An 18,002-nucleotide genomic window follows, 5' to 3' on the forward strand; every position below is an offset into this window, starting at 1 on the left:
CTGCTACAGGTGGCATCAAAGCTAACTGCTCCCATACCCACGGGCAGGAACGACATCGCATGCGTATGCGATCCGATTAACGGTCGGAATCCGGCATTGACTGCAACTCACCGGGGGAAACAAGTTCTTTACGCGGATCTATCGAAGACCCGGTGTGCGGTAGGAAGATCCATGCTGGTAGGAAGAACCTCGCATGCACAATGCTATCCACGCGTATAGAGGTATCAGACTGACATGAACGGAATTGTCATCGCCTGGGCTGCCTTTCGGCGCTGACGAGCTCGGCATGACTTCACGAGCGGTAGACGGTTCTCAGGGCAGCTACCGCGTTGCCCCATAGGGCGGAACCGATGGTTGCGTTCTTCCGATCAAACGGCACGAAGGCGCTACGGTCCATTCACGATGAGATGGCACAGGTAGTAGACTGACCGTGGCTGTACATCCCATCAACACCATGGATGACGTTCATTTGGAAGCGGACGGTGCTCTGGCTCAATCTCCGGACAACGAGTAGGCGGATGCAGTGAAGCGATGCTCGGACAGCAAGCAGGCGGCGGAGCCCTTTTGCCAGCGTCGAACGACCAGAAGAAGGGGTGTGCGCAAGGCACGTTTGCAGACGGCCTACCGGGTTCCAAGGGCGCTACATGCCAAACAATGGTACCTCGAGGAGACAGTAGCTTCCTGAATGGAGATTGCAAGCTATCGCCACCATATTGTGGTACGTCGCCGGCGCCTGCGAATCGCCAAACCCGTGTAGAAGTGAGTCAGACCGTGTGCGTAGCGGGTAGTACTGGATTGTCAAACGAGACGCATCGCCCATCACAGCTACCAAGAAAGTGCAAATAGACGACATGGACACGGCCGCGGATGAGAGAGGCAAAGGACGCAAGAAGTTGCTTATGCGATGGCCGGTCCCTTGATTCGTTTTAGTGCGCCGTGGGAGTCGATTCAGCGCTCGGGCTGGGTCTTCCCTTCCTTACGCTGGCATCTCTGGGAAGGCATGCTGTGCCTTTGTGCTAGTGCTGCCGCGAAGTGAGGTCAAGGTCGCCTTAAGCCGTCGGAGTTCATACCTTGAGTCACCTTCAGGCGCCACAAGGTGACTTCAAGGTGCATCACGTGTCGCATTAGCAGTACAAGAGAGTGTCCGGGGATCTCGGCGCGATGTTGAACAAAACTGTTCTATTCAGTTGTAAGAGATGTGCTTTATATATACTCGAGGCCAGTTGAGACACATACTACCTGGTGCAATTTGCGGATTATCTGAGTCCCCACATTATATGGCGAGGTGATTTGAATATGCCTCATTGGTGTCTTCTAGGCTCAGGCCCAATATGTCTTCGGTGCGGTACTTCAGCCTGCACGTGTGTCCACACAGATAGTATTTAACGTGATACATCGGCAATGCTCATCTCCTGAAATCACTACTGAGAAGTGGTTCCAAGCACCTACAGCAGCGGGCCCTGAGCCTGCAGGAAGACAGTTGAAGTATGACGTGATCACATAGCTCATGGGTCATCAAGAGACATGAGCTCCTTCTGTGCATGATACGATGGTGTTCCATCTGCTTTCCATTATGTTGGTGCTATACAGACAAAGGAACACATTCGGAGGGCACAAACCTCGAGTTGCAAACACGTCTCGCCCACAACGCGGATTACAGCACGTGATATGTCTCACGGGCACCGACCTTGAGGCCACCTTGACATTTTTGCTGATCAAGGCGACCTTGAAGTGACCTTGAGGGTCTTTTTTCGAGCTCCGCTCAAGGCAAGGTGCACATTGCCTTGAAGTGACCTTACTTCGCGGCAGCACTACAAGTTTGTGCTAAATATTCAACACTCAGGTCCCCGTCATTCTATGGATGGCTCGCCCAAACGCTCATGCTTCTCTAGTTTCATTCGTTTACCAAACGCTCGCTCTACTCTAGTCTCTATCAGTTTTCTTCCCAGTCTGATCCCGACAACATGCGTTCTCCTCATAGTGCCCAGACGAACACTGATTCGGTGGTTCGGGAGACTGGAGTGTAGATTTATGGGTGGTTGGACTGGATGATGCGAATGGTATGTGCCATACAAAGTTTATCGAAGACCGTGCGGTCTGTTCCTCGCTGTAATGAACACTTCCCGCACGCCTCTTTCTCAGACACTGCCATTGATTGCGTGGTATACTGCCGGCTGCCTATTAGCCCCTAAGTCTCTGGTGATATCCTGTCTGGGCCTATTGCAAAACCGGGCCTTGATGCATCTGATGGTACGCTCAAGACCGTCCTGCCAGCGTCCGAGTCTTTCCAGACGGCGATAATGTAAACGTGTCAATCACTCACGGCACGGCTATCGAACATTCACGAGGATGTCCTACGGAGCGTACCATGTGTCAGAATCTCATCTTGTAGTATTTGACCCCAGCCTTGATGTTCACCAGCGCCCCATGGTGGCGGCAGCATGAGGACCATTGATCACCGAGTAACCTAGTGCGCACCAACCAGAACGATTCACCTACTGAGAGGATATCTCACCCTATCACTTGTTGTCCCCAGGACTTTACCTGGGTCTCATCTCCTACCTACGGTGGGAATGGGATAGTTCAGTGGTTCCGTTTAGGTCATAGTGGCTGCTGGAACGATGCACGGCGCTTGTCGTCGTTGGTACAAGGGCCGACCGGGAATTGGAAGTGTCTCGTTACAGGTAGAGGGTGTACGTCATTGAGCCGAGCTCGAATGGGGGCATGCCGTGAGGGCGATAGAGCTGCTGATTGCATCCGCCCTCAAAGACCATGTTTCCCATGGGCAGTCATATGCTCCTCAGGCTGCGGTGGTTCAATATCCCGGTCGGGGACTATCCAGTCTTCCAACCTGGGACTTCCATACAATCGGGTCCATGACTATAGCAGTCTCTGCGTAGACGAGCGGCCTCGACGTAGATGTAGAACACCGCCTAGGTCACGGTATCCACTTCATGCTAGGTACGTGTGCTTCACGGTGGCGCGGCATCCTGCCGGTCCACCTATCTCGAAGCTTCGTTACAGTCAGCCTACCCTGTCTTTCACGGAGCCTGATTGTAGGCTCTTCTTCCTGAACGAAGAAGCGCTGACTAACGTCTCGTATATATAGCGACCGCTATGAGTGCGCTGCTTATAAGGCCAGCTCCTCCACTTCGGCAACCCGCGGACAGCGTTCCATCTCTCCCCACATTCACCACACTCATGACCCCCAAGATGCAATATGGTACGGAGGATCGCTACAATCTATGATCGTTTTCGGTGGTTAACGCGATGTCATAGCCCGCCTCGGAAAGTCGGGGCTGAAAGTCTCGAAGATCATCCTCGGCTGCATGTCATACGGCTCAAAGGGATGGCAGGAGTGGGTTCTCCCTGAGGAAGAGGCTATCAAGCATATCAAGTTTGCGTGAGTGTTGCTAACCTTTCGCGCGGCGTATACGATTTCATTCATTCCATGCTCACCGCAATCACTAGTTGGGACCATGGCATCACGACCTTCGACACTGCCAACGTAAGCTATTTCGTTTCAGTCGACTAGTCGCAAATATGTTGAAGGGTCTCACAACCACTTCGTCCAGGTCTATTCGAACGGTCTTTCCGAGATCATACTTGGAAATGCTATCAAGAAGCTGGAGCTGCCTAGAGACGAGCTCGTTATTATGACGAAAGTGTGGAACATAACTACCTGCGCTTGAGAATGCGTCGTCTGAGGCATGTGTCCTGCACAGCTGTTCGCTCCGATCCCGAAGGAGTACGGCACGAATCTCGTCAGGGAGGGTAAGACGCCGGAAGATGTCGGCATCATTAACCAGAAGGGCCTCAATCGCAAGGTGCGTTCTTTAGACTTGTGACCGCTTGCTTCGTATCCACACAGGGCCTGTCTCCAGCACATCTTCGACTCCGTGAAGGCCAGCCTCAAGCGCCTGCAGGTCGATTACATCGATCTTTTGCAATGTATGTGATTGCTTGTTCGTTTCCGTAAAAACTAATAACTGATAATTCTTGGCACGTCCTTCAGGCCACCGCTTCGACTATGACACGCCAATCGAAGAGACAGTGAGTACTTTGGGTGCTCAACGGCTGAGCGCACGAATTCTGACAGCCGTGTTGTAGATGCAAGCTCTCCATGATGTCGTCCAAGCCGGATATGTGCGTTACATCGGCATGAGCTCCTGTTGGGCTTATCAATGTATGTATAGATGGTGTTACGTCATGCGTCCGTTTCGCTTACTTCCTTTCGCTAGTCCATGCCATGCAAAGTATGTCCTCGAGGTCGACTTCCTGAGATGACCCTTCGAAACTAAGCTATCTGCGGACTAGACTACGCCATCACGCACAACCTCACGCCGTTCGTGTCGATGCAGAACCACTACAGCCTCCTGTACCGCGAGGAGGAGCGCGAGATGATGCCCACGCTGAAGGTGTATTCGTCAGACGCTACGTTGCTGGTTTTGTCCACTCATTACTCCGTGGAAATCGGTAGATGTTCGGGGTGGGATCGATTCCCTGGTCCCCTCTCGGGCGCGGGCTCCTGTGCCGTCCATCTGATGCAGAGGCGACACTGCGCAAGAAGACTGACGCGTGAGTATAAGGGTTCAGGTGTGGAAGCATTGTGCTGACATCAGCGATGCAGCTACCAAACCGGCTATGATATCCCCTTCCTCCCGAGCCTTACGAGCAGGTTCGCGAAAATTCACCCCGGTTCCCATTCCATCGTTCTGACGCGTGCGAGTATAGGATTGAGGAGATCGCCAAGAAGAAGGGCGTCAGCATGGCTCAAATATCTCTTGCTTGGTGCTTGGCAAAGGAGCCCGTGACGGCGCCCATCATCGGTACCACGAGCCTCCAGAATCTGGAGGATATCCTTGGTGGGTCCTGACAATTATCGGATGCAATCTTTTTCACGGGCGTAGACTGAACGCATCGATCTATAGGGTCGCTTGATGTCAAATTGACGGACGAGGAGGTTAAGTATCTGGAGGAGCCGTACCAGCCTGTGCGGATCATCGGCCACGCATGAGTCTCCGATCGATGGGAGATGTGTTCTATGTACGATAGGCTACGCAGACAGGATGATGCGTCAAACTTCCTTTGAATGCTGCTCGAGCGTCGGTGGGATCAGACTATCTGTCCACTGCCGAAGACGGAAGTATGTTCAAGATATGCCTTTCAGAGAAACCACTGCGTTAGATGGAGTGGAGAGATACCGTACTGGAGACGACGCGTATGAGTGGAAGCCGGAACGCTGGCTTGGTCCCCTTCCAGAGACAGTGGAGAGGGCAGCGATCCCGGGCGTATATTCTCACCTGTAAAAGTCTTCGTCTTACTGCTCCGGTACGAACGCGTGCTGAAGTTGCGTACGACGCATTAGGATGACCTTTTTGGGCGGCGGGCGATCGTGCATGTGAGCGCTCTCCTTGTCTACTCATCTGTTTGTTGCTGTGATGCTCAATGTCTTCGCCGCCAGCGGGTTCACTTTCTCGCAGCTCGAGATGAGTGAGTTGTCATTCGGAAGTGCGAGCAGAGACAGCAGGCTGACGAGAGGAAACAGAGGTGGTCTTGTCCGAGCTGCTCGGGAACTTCGTTTTCGAGCCTTCGGACAGGCCCGTTTTCTGGAACATCTCCGGAGTCACGTATCTGAGCACCAGTGTTGGAAGCACAAAATCAGAATTGTGGTTGAACGTTAAGAGACGTTAGGTCCGCACTGACTCTCTCACGTCTTAAGGAGCTGCAATGCGGAAGGATTTGCTGTAGGTGACCTCCGTGTGGTCATCTGACTTCTGACTCACTGTTCCCGACCTCTGACCTCGCAGATTTGGCTGAACTGCGATTCGGAGCGTGGGCTTATTGTTTGATTGTGATCTTACATTCTTGTACATCCCGTAGAAGTAGAGTCTACTGCAGGTCATTCTCTGTACAAATGAAGCTCAAGAACCGCAACACCTTCTCCCAGACCTTCATAGATTGGGGCAGCATCTAGTGGTAATGGGAGAACAGTCGCCTGAGAGTGCGTGTGAGCACAAACGCGGTCCCACCTATCCAGTGCAAGCTTGTATGGGTGACGGGATGGACAACATTGTCAATTCTCGGCGTCGTGACACCTATACAGCACCGTCACTGCATAGGCAGGGGAGAAGCAGGAGAGATTTTGGATGGTAACTATCACACATTTGAGTTCGAGCCTATACGACCTGATACTCAGCATGACCTGACAAGCACTACCACGCGACCGCACAGCAGAGGCCGGCGTGATGTGTTGGCACCCTGAAGATTGGAGCAAGGGACAGCGAGAATCGCGTCCCAGAGGAGAGCATCGACCCGAGGCTCCTCGATGCGCATGCTCGTTCCTTACCGAGGCGTTCATGTTACGACCCTGGCACTGCGACGGATGCTCATCGAATGCACTGTGCATTTTCCAGTCTGGCTTTTGCCCTGGCGAGTGCTACGTCACTGTCAACATCACCGTGGGTATCCTGCCTGATCGAATGATACAACATCTAGTTGCCCGCGGCTGGTCTGTGGAGTCTGGTGCTGACGCGCGGATCTTTGTGTAGACGACCCCAGCCCGGGCTACAACGACTGCAACTCGTTCATCGCCTTTGCGGGTGGCTTTGCGCTCTCTTCGGAGATCCCCCAAAACGGCCCTGCGCTGAGCAAGCTCGTTTTCGGCAAGCCTGGTACCCCCGAGGCCCCCCCGCAGAGCTCGTGTCTTTCTATAGCCCGCGAATGAGATAGAAAGCAGCATCTATCACAAATCATTCCCTACACCAATAGAACACATGAATTGCACAACCTTCTGCCAACCTGGATCAAGTGCCACAGCGTCGGACAGATATGCTCCCTCCACGTGATGGGCTCGGGAGCGCTCACATTCGTCCAAAGCACACCTATACTCCTCGATGTCCAGGCCAGAGAAGAGATCCATAATATACCTTGCCAGGCCCTCCCCCTCGGCATCTGAGAGATCGGCTCCATGTGCGGGCACGCATCCATGGACATACAGGTAGCTCAGCCCATGGGGTGCACGATCCGACGCAGGAGCGGGAATCGAGTCAACGCCGACGATTGGACAGCTAATTAAGGGCAGCACGGCCTGTCGGAGGCTGGGACAGTAGCGGTAGAGGTGGTGGAGGGCGATGCTGGGAGTCGGCCTGGGTGGGAGGGTGGCACACTCGAGGATTAGCTCCTCGAGCTTCGACCAAGCCTGCACGAGCGTCCGGATGTCGGCGTCGTCGGCGCTCCAGTAGATTGTCTCTGTTGTAGAGAAGCAGAAGGAGCGCATTTCGCGCAGCGGTAGGATAGGTGCCACCAAGTCGCCCAGCTCGAATTCGTCCATCGAGGGGTCATCTCTGTCCGAGAAACCATGTATAGCGAGTTCGAGGTTCTGGAAGCTGCTGAGCGATACGGCAGTGCAGAACGACGCCAGGAGAGATATCACGTCGCCGACTGTAAGATGTATCTCTGGAGAAAAAAACACCGAGAGTTTTGCATGCGTTAGGGCTTGGAAACGGACGGACTGGAAAAGGGAGATGAGTGGGCCTGACTGTCCCCACAAAGACAGCTCGCGCAGGTTGTGGACTGCAAACGGCGGGGATAGTGCTAGCCATGGATCGTCTACTTCGGATACGTCGACGGACGCGATGTTGGACTTGGTGACAAGATCTCGAAATGCGGAAAGCTGGGAGAGGTGGTTGACAGTGACGCCACGGAGGTGATCGAAAGCAGTGAGTTCCTGGACGAGCGACGACTCCGCTTCAGGCGTATATCCGAGGTCCGTCGTGATGTCAGCCAAGAAAGGGGAGGATTCACGGAGTCTCCGGAGCAATGTGAGAATCGCGGGGCAGTCGTCCATGTAGTCGAAGCGGAAGGTTGCGATGCGCAGACTCGCCACGAACAACGGCGCAAAGACGCAGGCATCTGCCGGTGACCTCCCCAGCCATTCTATTCGGCACAGAGCAGGAAGGACGGACTTCCCTCCATTGTGCTTGAGGACATCTTGTAAAAGAAGGAGTTGAGCTTCGCGGTGCTCTTCCGAGTCCGAAGTCAAATCAAGATCTAGTTCGCGGATGTGGGCAGTATGCCATAGAAAGCGGTTCCATCGCTCAGGATCCTCATACTCCCGAGCAGATATAATCTGTGCAGACCAAATTGAGAGGTAAATCATGTCCATCTATCGAGGTCGTCGTACCTTTTCGAGATACTTCGGTTCTGCCTCTGGCCATCTGGGAATACGGACGTTCTGTGGAGCGAGAAGCTGCCACAAAGGAAGCAGTTCAGACATGTACCTCCATAGAAGGCGGACAGCCGGCTCGTGGAATGCACGACAAACAGTCGTACATCGCACTAGTTGTCGAGCGCAATTGGGTGGCAGGAACGTGAAAGTGGCATAGAGTAGGTCGCCATTAGCTAAGACTTGACTACAAGCTGGTAGCATATGCGAAATCAATTGTACTGGCAGCTCAGTCACCTGTTACAAAGGAATCCAACAGGCTGGAGGCTCGTACAGAGTCAAGATGACAGGAGTTGACGAAGAGTGGGTGAGGTGGCAGCAAGTAGTGTATATGGCAGAAATGTTTCGGGCTATTCTGCCGGCAGGTATGGCAGATATGGCAATTGCCGTGGTCGGCAGAAACTGGCGAATATTTAGGCGCCTCAGCGGAGAGACATCGAGTCTGGAGTATGTTTCCTTTGATATACATTCATCAGAGTGCCTGATGGAGTACCTTTCATACTTGGATGCTCACAAGCTGGCCTCAGATGAGTCTGCCCAGCAGGTGTAGCGCATGAAAAGCGGCGTAGGAGGCTCCTCATTGTTTTAGCGCCGGACACACACACCCATCAACAAGGTGAAACCAATCAGTACCGTCCTGAGTCCACAAAACGCGGTGTGTTTTCACAGCAATCATAAACTGGCACATCTCTAGGGCTTTTGTATGAGTACAGACATCGAAAGCTTATGGGAATTAGTCCCTACGATCGTTTTTCAGCATAAGCGCCCACGATATCTGCCAATATTTGCCAGCGTAGGCCGGATGGCAAAATGGCAATTGCCATTGGCAGAATGGCAGCGGCAAAATGGCAACATTCTGCCGCGTACACTAGCAGCAAGCCTCGGTTCCGGACCGGGCCGGTGACCGGGTCATTCACACCGGTCATTTTGTTTGAACCAGACTCGAGCGTCGGTCAATTGTTTTCTGTCGTCGCATACCATATCTGAATTCTCAATCTCGTGGCTTGTACGGATTACATTGCTAGGATATCATCGATGGCATGGATGAATATGCGTCCCAACTCACCACCATAGGCCAGCGAATGTCCACTGCCGGAAAACACGAGATGATCCAAAGCACTCCTCGTATACGACCGCTCTTCCGACGCTCCCCGCAAAACCGCTGCACACGATCCGTCGCTCGTTCTCCATAGCGTGACTACCCCACAAGACCCATTCGAGCCCGTTGCTATGTACCTCCCATCGGGCGACAAGCGAGGACATAAACAGTAGTCAGATCCCGGTCCCTCGAGCGACAAAGTCACCGTACAGCGCTCAGCGTCCCAGCAGTTGACCTTTCCGTCGCTGGTCGCAAGGGTACAAACTGTTTTTCCGTCAGAAGAGAACATGACCTCTTCCGTCGGCTTCTTCGTCGGCAACGTCGAACGCGTCTCTCCGGTCTCGAAGTCCCAGATGAACACGGACGCCTGGTCCCATGAGAAACAACCAGCGACAATGCTGCGGGATGCAGGATCAAACGCGGCGTCTAAGAGCGCGCCAGGGTGTCCACCGAGGACTTTCTGGATAGGGCCAGGGTCAGACTTCCGACCAACATCCCAAAGGCAGAGGTGGTGGCCGTTGCGTGACTCCTTCCAAGGCATGTGAAAAGCTAGGACCCAGCGCGCATCCGGGGAGAACAGGACGCGCACGATTCCCACCGCACCGCACTGCGGGTCCGCAAGCAGATAGCACTGCTGGAACGCGTCGCCCTCATGGCCAGGGCCAGACCAAACCCGTACGGATCCATCGTCCGAGCCAGTAGCGAGCCACTCGCCCGTGCTACTCCACGCACAGCTTCGGATGCGAGCTGTGTGGCCGTCCAAAGTCGCGGCGAGCACGGCATCGCTCGCCAGATCCCACACTTTGGGCGTGGTGTCGCCGCCGACCGACAGAAGGTATCGGCCGTCCGGTGCAAAGGCGAGGTCGTCGACACACCGCTCATGTGCGACCCAGTCCCAGACAGCGGTATGGCTCTCCGCATCCCAGACTATGATGGTGGAGTCGAGCGATCCGCTCGCGAACCATTCGCCGTTGGTAGAAGCGACTAGCACTGATACCGCCTCCTCGTGAGCTACCGTATGACCTAGGAGATATCGGCATTAGCCTGAGCCGTAGACCTATAGAGTTCATCTCATACTGAAGGAAGATACTCACTGTCACTCCTGTCAATCGGATTTAGAATTGCCTTGAACCGTTTCGCGCGTAGAAGTCCCGCAAACATTTGATCGATTCTGGAGGTCCAGAACCGTCGCATGTAAGATCTACGAGTATACGCTGTGGCCCAGGCTCGTACCATGACGATGCACGGTGATGGGATGCTCAACACGACCCCTTCGAGCTCCTGGCATACTTCGGTGGTGATATCGAGGGCAAGAAAGTAGTAGAGCTTGTGTAGCCAGTCGGACTGGATTCTGATTGTAACAGTGGGTCCCTTACAGGGTGCCGGATCAAGAAGACGGATGTGTGCAAGAATCTCGATGATTCTTGTGAAAAGACCCCTTCCATAGCCTTGAGATCGCTGCCAGCGACAGAGTGTTATGTCTACCACGAGTGTGTCAAGAAAGGGAAACTTTCCAGACAAGTGAAGAGGCGCTGCACGAATAACAAATGAGGTGTGTTATAGAATCAATTACGAACCATTGACGGCGTACCTGCAGTATTGTCCTTCCAACCATCGTAGCTGAGATCCACGTACCACGCGAGATGCTCGACGGCATTCTGCGATATCTCCGTCAGAAACGTGGCTGCTCTCCGATCCGTTACACCCTTCTGAAGCGACATCAGCCTCAGTAATGCTGTACCTTCTGCGTGAAACAGCAGGTGAAGCTCACTATGGTTAAGCGCTTGTAATGGACCGTCTCGGCCAATCGCTGTCGTGATACACTATCCGCTGCACTGGTTTTTCCTCCACCGCTGCAACTTATGCAGGTCAAATCTTGCACGCGAGGAAAGGCGAGAAGGAAGCGTCCTAGGTCGGCACAACTGGGAAAGAACACGCCACTGATGGTCAGGCAGTTGATATGGGTTCCATGCGCTCTAAGCCCCAATAAGGCCGAGCGGTGCATCACAAGCGTATACCTGTCTTCAGAGTAAGTGTCCTTCAAACCCCAATAATGGAGGTTTGGCAGCCTGGTCAAGAGAGGCAACGGGGACCACCCCCAACAGCTCAGGGTAGTCTCCAGGAGATATTGTGACCTGCTTGATAAGCGGAGGAAGCCATGGACGAGCGTCGAGAAATTCCGAGAGGTTTTCGAGCTGCTCCTTCCTACGAATATAGATATGCACGAAGATATGGCGACGACTGCGGTCCAGAAGAGCGCGACAGGACAGCGAAATGTTGCAAAGAGTCCACAGGTCGTTGCAAAACATGTCAATGATGTCTTCAATGACATCTAGTGGGAGGAGAGTCGGTTTGGTGTTGGAGGACATGATGGAGGGGACGAAGGAGTGCAGCTTGGACTCCAAGCCTTCTGCCTCGGGTTGTCCGTGTGGGCAACCCGGCGCGTACAGCCGGACGTGTCACGTGAGTACCAAAATTGGACTTCCTACATAATAGACCAGTCAATTATCTGACGTCGACCCCTTCCACTACCTCAGAACCGTTATTTCGATGCACATGTCTCGAAGTTCACTCTCTCATCCGTCATCTTCGTAATAGACAAGACGAATTCCGATATCACTCTCCATGTTGACTTCAGGTAGAGATCATGTTGAGCCTATATGATTCTGACGACTTCGACGCCAAGGCCCGCCTGACCCGTAAATGCCATGGCACTGCTTCCGACATTGGCAAGATCATCGCGGAAACAGGTAGCCAGGAATGCGACCTCAGCGAGAGAGCAGCAGTGCGAGCATCGCAAGGCCTACACTCCATGGCGCACCGTGACGGAGGATCTGTGTCCGTCAGTCGACTCGGATGAGAGGACAGAATGGAGGGAGTTGCGCGTGCGGACCGACTGGGCAAACGCGCGAGGTACCAGAGTCCAGTAATCTGGGTAGCAAGAATGTACGCATGAAGTGAGCAGGTACATGCTCGTGGAAGTATAACACGCATTGTTGCAGCAACCAGTGTCGGCGTAAGGTACGCAAGCTTTGATGCGTTCTCATATACCCGTAGCATCCAAGCCTCCCCGCGCCCACCGCTCCCGATTGATGTCCACAGTGCCTCGTCCTTTGAATGAGACGGCCCGGTCGTTCTGCAGCGAGAGGACAATGTAGGTCCCTATCGGCCCATCCGAGTCTCTCTTCCCGCCCCCGCCGCTCCGAGTCAAGGAACCTCCCATCGGACATAATACGTTTTCTGCAACACGTAGCTAGAATTATTATGGCCGACGTCAGTCAACGGTCGCTAAGAATGTTCAGAAGCAAGTCATACACGTGAAGACAGCAGGGAAGGGCGATATCGTAATTGACGTCCCTGGGGAGGAGCCGTTCAGGCTGGAGTCGAGGAGGCTCACCCCCACTGTTCTGCGTTGGATGCCAAGGCAGCGGAGGGGGAGCCGATGTGTTCGGATTTGCGCTGACGCTAGGTTGCTTCAATCACCCATCCGGGAGAGATCGTTGCGGGGAAATGACACTATATAGCCCCAAACCGGCTGCGCACTGTAACAGTGCTCTATCTACATGGAGTGTGGCGGATACTCGTCACCTTTAGAACGAATAGAGTAGACGTATTCGGTGACCTTCAACCACGCAGGGTCGATGCGCAGAGCGTCCGGTGATCCCTCCGGGACGGCCCCATCGGTTTGCTCGAGTGCCTTCTGGTGCGTCTCGGGGTTCAGACGCGGGAACAGCCTGAGCAGGTACCTCGCCAGAGCCTCCACCTCCTCATCCGAGATGCCACCCCGCGATGTGAAGATGCCTTGAGTTGAGAGGGATCCCAAGCGATGGGACGAGCGGCCGGGGGGCGTTGGGAACGACTGTGCGCCGATCCCAGGGACGGAGAGAACAGGCAGCGAGACCTCCTGCAAGTCCGGGCAGTGGCTGTAGAGATGCGAGAGGCCATCGACAGGTACGGTCGAGGTCCGATCGAACGCACCCGCGTCGAGGTGGAGATGCGTCAGCCTCGGCCATGCCCGTGCGAGCGCCTCAATGTCCGCGCCGTCCAGCCTTGCGAGAGGATTGTCGGAAGAAAAGCGGAAGGAGCGAATGGTGCTGAGACGGAGGATGCGGGGCAACAGGTCGCGCAAGAAGGGCAGGTGGTCGGGAGGCGGGCCCAGGCTACTGAATGTGCCGCTGATGGTCAAGGTCTGGAGATCGCTGGCGGACACGGCGCCGGAGAGGTCATCGAAGAGCGCGGTGATGCCCGCCATCGTTGTTGGTATCGCTGTATGGGCATATATCTGAATGGTGAGTTCCTCAAGGGATTGGAAGCGGGTAAGCCTGAACAAGCTGGCAAGGTCGGCCTCGGCATGCCCTCCCACAGATAGCTTGCGGAGGTCGTGGACCGTTATCGGCTGGGACACCCCAGCCCACGGGCCAATCGCATTCACGATGCGAAGTGACCGTAGGTTTGGTTTCGTGACGAGGGCGCAAAAGACTGAGAAATCTGCGCATAGAGATATGCTGACGTCGCGGAGCCCGTCGAAACCGGCCAAGACTTCCCGTACAAGCGACGGCGTCGGCTCGCCATCGATGTTGAGCTCACGCAGATCCGGAGAGGATTCGCGCAGTTTGCGAATCGTAAGAGCGTCTTCGGGAAACTGGCCGTTCATGGGCGAGAAGAGCACACACTGTACGGTGGAGGTGAGGAAGGGGAGGAGTGAGCCATCGGTATGTATCCTGCTTGTCCAATGTAGAGAGCTTAGCAGGGGCAGAAAGGTCTTTCCACCGTTACGCGCGAGGACGGCCTCTATGAGAATGCTGTGCGCCTGGTTCACTTGGGGCGAGGAGCCTGACCCGTGATGTAAGTTGCGGACGTGGTTAGCGTGCCAGAGAAAACGCTCCCATCGCGTCGAGTCGAGGTACAATTGGGCGAGGATGACCTGGGAAGGACTACATGAATTAGTTATAAAATCTACAGCATCGCCGCTTACATGAATCAGGTACTGAGCACACCCAAATACGTCTATATGACGGGGGACCTTGAGTTCATGGGGTGCGAGGAGATGCCATAAGGGAAGCATCGAATATAGGCTCCTCCACAAGACGCGAACGACAGGCTGATGGAAGGCTCGACACACAGTAGCGCATGGAGCCAGATGGCGGTCTTGAAAATCCGTGTCGAGGGGCACAAATGTGAAAGTAGCGTAGAGGAGATGAGGATCGGTGAGTACTCGCGCAGAGGGTGATAGTGCTACGTCAGACATTGTGCACCGACGGGTCGTCTGAGTGCAGGGGCTTTGGCGGTGAGATTGTCACGTAGTAGGTGGAGAGTTCCGAGAGGGAACGAATAGAATCACGTTCGGCCTAGTGCAAACGCGTGCCGTGCAGTGTCATTACAACAGACTTTATATAACGGAGTCAAGTATGCCTTTATATGGTCAAATTCGAGCGCACCTGTGGCGAGGGCGATAAGGACCTGTGGCGCTGGTTCCGCGAGCTTACCATGATGTCGACGCCAATACACTGCCGGCTAATAACACAGTCCCGAGAGAGAACAAATGCCATCATCCGTCGAATGCTTTTCACTGCGGGTGCACTTCGAAGCTGTAGAGCCTGGCGCTCGTTCCCTCTCCCGCCGTATCGGCTGCCATCGTTCTAGATCTACCATACTATCCCACGCACAAACTTGCAAAGGATTTGGAAGTTACACCCCCCTATACGAAGCTCTCTTGCCCCGTTAGCATTCAAAATTTCTAAGCAGGTGTGAATATGTCCCATTGACCTTGCTGCAAAATCTTGAAAGATCTGAGTAAGGGGATGGAGGTACGGCATGCTTCCGGTGAGCAAAACTCGTCAAACCCGCGAGTTCGCAACGTAATGCAAAGGATCAGTAACGTGCAGTCACAGCGGCGTATTTGAGCTCCGCTCGGCACCATGATCTGTGCCAGTCAACGTCCGCGTACATCCTCCGCTCGCTTATTACCGGAAGTTGAACCCGTCACCTCCTCATCGCTCCCTTTGTCACGCCCTTTATTGTATTGTACAGTTGTAATTCTCCTCGCCTCTGAATTAAGAATCGGGTGACCTGCGTCAGTATTATGGTTGTTTCAAAGCTGACTTTTGGTTTTTTGGGATGTTTTGAAGGCATAGATCAAGAGAGATCTACATAGTAAGGACCAGAAGCGCTCTTACACATGAGCCCGATAGACACCATTTCTGGAGTATGCTTCCTTTCGCTCATCCCTTGGCCACCGAGATTTGAAGAATGTGATTATTATATGTCATATACACATCTACCAAAAATGAAGCCAAACGGACAGGAGGTCGTACTTGAAATCGTGTTTTGCACCACCATGTAACATTTGCAGGTTCGTGCGTGGGATAGTACCTTCTCCATCTGATACCGCTCGTTTGCCTAGTTTATATCAGTTACTTACGTACATATACTTGCCATCCGAGTCATTTGGACCATGTGTCCTCGGTCTGTCATTACTCATAGACTCGATTGCTTGGTAAACTCCCCTACATACACATCTGGTGTATATACCCTACTGAACGAACCTGTTTGTTCTAGGCAGAATCGCAAGTCTTTGAACCTGTCTACTATCCCTCACTGAGGGGTTTTGCAACGCCAGGACTGATGGCAACTGCCTCTCCAGCGGCAGTGATTTATCTATCCCAGAAACTTCAAGCATCGCTAAGACTAACATCGGTCTTATCTCATCCAAGTTTTGTAAAATCCGGTGGAGCTGTGTTCTGAGCACCTACGTGAAAGGGTGGTTTTGCAAAAACCATAGGCGCCTGCAAGAAACGGCGGCCCTAGGATGTTTGCCCATCCACGGACCTGTCGGGGATAATTTCTGGAATAGAAATATGCCCAATCATTTGTTCAGAAGAAGTTTGTGTTTTCTCAGTGAGGGACAAAGAGAGATCTGTTAATCAAGTTGGGCGTCTACTCCCTTAGAGCAGCGCTCTCGGGTCGCATGTCCCCCTTTCTTAATCTGTTATCGCCCAAGTGACAGAAGCCGATCCGGTTGTGTTCAGTGGAGTCGAACCGGACCGGCGACACCGGAGCCCTTGCGACGAGAAACACTCAATTATGTAATGGCACAAGAGCTAAGGCTGGCATAGAGGACTTGCTTGCATTTGTTCCCTTCGCAGCGCCGTTCTCCCTGCTCGATGTCAACTCTGTGCTTACCTCACTCTTGCTATGTCGCTCCGGCAATGGGACTGTCATCCCTATACCCCAAAGTAGTCCTTGAGTTACGGTATGCGGGCGTGGCGGACAGAGACGAGATCCTTCGAGGTACTACTCCGGGAGACGACCCGGTCACAGTGAACCTCGTTTAAGCAGTATATCGCGAACTCTCTTGATCACGAATCCGGTTTTGCTGCGTCGTGTAGACACCATGGGCATCCCCATGCCGTTCAGACCGCCCGAGGTTATGTACGAGAACCAAGAGCGACTGTCTTTCTACGACCCCAGACGCTCTATCCAAGCGGCAAGATTCCTGAAACGTGAAGTTCACGCAGTGTCCGGCTCATTTAAACATGGATTTTTGCCCTCAATCGCCCGCGCGGTCTTGGAAACCCTTGCAAGCGAGCACTGCTGAGACAATCCGTGTATCTCCTCGGTCACAGTCGCGGTCGCCCGTCCAAGCAGGATTCCTTGGCTGCAAGTCCGCCGAGACCGACTCTCCCGAGGCATGGATCTTGTCATTCTTAAAATCTTGAGCTTACTGAATATTTCACCACGCCTCTCTATGCCCTCGTTGCAGATGTTGTAGATCTTGCCAGCATGACCTCGACACAGTAAATGAGGAGCAACGAAGAGTTCCCTTCTTACACTCAGCCATACCCCGGGAAGGTCAGGCAACTGCAACGGCGTCATACCTGCCTTTGTTCTCTCTTTCCGGCTACTTTGCCGGCCATCGCGGCCAGACCGCGCGGGCGCGTTCCCGACTATCTCCGTGACTCACGACGCAGCCTTTGCAGAGGCTGGTCGACGGGACGTTCGCGAAGGACGGGCAGAGTATACTGGAGCAAGGCTTGTTGTACGTTTCTTCTCCTGGTTCTTTCTTGATATCACATGCCCATATATTCTTCATACACTGTTCGTCTTGATGACAGAATTCGCTCTGGAAGCCACATACGTGCTGCATTGACAGAGCTGTGTGGTTCTGGCAGACGTCTCCGGACAAGATTCATCCTCCCCGCCCACGCCCCTCGCACAGGCGGACACTCTCCTCGCGCGCGCCTGCCACGACTTGAGTTCGAGTCAGGTGGTACTCCTCGGCATCCCACTTTCGTCTGCCATTGTCTCTTGTGGACGTCGGACCGCTCGCGCCCGACGTCCACGCGCGGTCTCGTATACCGAGGTGGCGGTCCGACTGGGTCCCACCAGTACTGCCATCGTCCTCGTCACCCTCAAGCAGGCTGCAGACGTGAGGCAGAAGCGCTCCGATGCGGCGTTCGAGACACTCGCTTTTATCGCTATACGAGACATCTGGCCCGCCGTCGACGTATGTCTGTTGGCGCGTGAAGAGAAGCAAAAGGACACTTGTGAAGTACGCCCGGTAGTGTACCTCCTCCACTTCACAGAAATGAGGCGGTGTCTGTCAACTCCAAACAATTGGGACATGTACCAATTCGCAAAAGACCTTGTGTGCTGTGCACCGACAATGGTCCGGGG

General features: G+C 53.8%; 4 protein-coding genes across 4 annotated transcripts; 2 read left to right on the plus strand and 2 right to left on the minus strand.

Moving 5' to 3' along the window:
* Positions 1 to 3,190: 3,190 nt before the first annotated feature.
* DICSQDRAFT_90341 (Aldo/keto reductase) lies at positions 3,191 to 5,217 on the plus strand. The gene is made up of 14 exons (XM_007368520.1): positions 3,191 to 3,223; positions 3,280 to 3,403; positions 3,472 to 3,508; positions 3,576 to 3,665; positions 3,726 to 3,827; positions 3,885 to 3,951; positions 4,016 to 4,053; positions 4,111 to 4,186; positions 4,242 to 4,256; positions 4,318 to 4,418; positions 4,481 to 4,578; positions 4,631 to 4,678; positions 4,735 to 4,865; positions 4,932 to 5,217. The coding sequence occupies exons 1-14, from the start codon at positions 3,202 to 3,204 to the stop codon at positions 5,015 to 5,017; spliced, it is 1,035 nt and encodes a 344-aa protein (XP_007368582.1). The 5' UTR covers positions 3,191 to 3,201; the 3' UTR covers positions 5,018 to 5,217.
* DICSQDRAFT_19797 (uncharacterized protein) lies at positions 5,211 to 5,682 on the plus strand (the record flags this gene model as incomplete). The annotated part of the gene is made up of 4 exons (XM_007368521.1): positions 5,211 to 5,305; positions 5,369 to 5,401; positions 5,465 to 5,493; positions 5,549 to 5,682. Coding segments are annotated over 4 exons (291 nt in total), but the record flags the coding sequence as incomplete, so codon positions are not given.
* Positions 5,683 to 9,240: 3,558 nt separating this feature from the next.
* On the minus strand, positions 9,241 to 11,661 carry DICSQDRAFT_139192 (WD40 repeat-like protein; the record flags this gene model as incomplete). Its single annotated transcript, XM_007368522.1, has 4 exons — positions 11,098 to 11,661; positions 10,918 to 11,032; positions 10,421 to 10,858; positions 9,241 to 10,349 (listed from the first exon to the last, which is right to left on the minus strand). Exons 1-4 carry the CDS (start codon positions 11,329 to 11,331, stop codon positions 9,241 to 9,243), a joined length of 1,896 nt encoding a protein of 631 aa, XP_007368584.1. The 5' UTR covers positions 11,332 to 11,661.
* Positions 11,662 to 12,885: 1,224 nt separating this feature from the next.
* Positions 12,886 to 13,999, minus strand: DICSQDRAFT_182401 (uncharacterized protein; the record flags this gene model as incomplete). The annotated part of the gene is made up of 1 exon (XM_007368523.1): positions 12,886 to 13,999. Exon 1 carries the CDS (start codon positions 13,978 to 13,980, stop codon positions 12,886 to 12,888), a length of 1,095 nt encoding a protein of 364 aa, XP_007368585.1. The 5' UTR covers positions 13,981 to 13,999.
* Positions 14,000 to 18,002: the final 4,003 nt, after the last annotated feature.

This window comes from Dichomitus squalens, assembly GCF_000275845.1.
Source record: "Dichomitus squalens LYAD-421 SS1 unplaced genomic scaffold DICSQscaffold_36, whole genome shotgun sequence".
Lineage (NCBI taxonomy): Eukaryota > Fungi > Basidiomycota > Agaricomycetes > Polyporales > Polyporaceae > Dichomitus > Dichomitus squalens.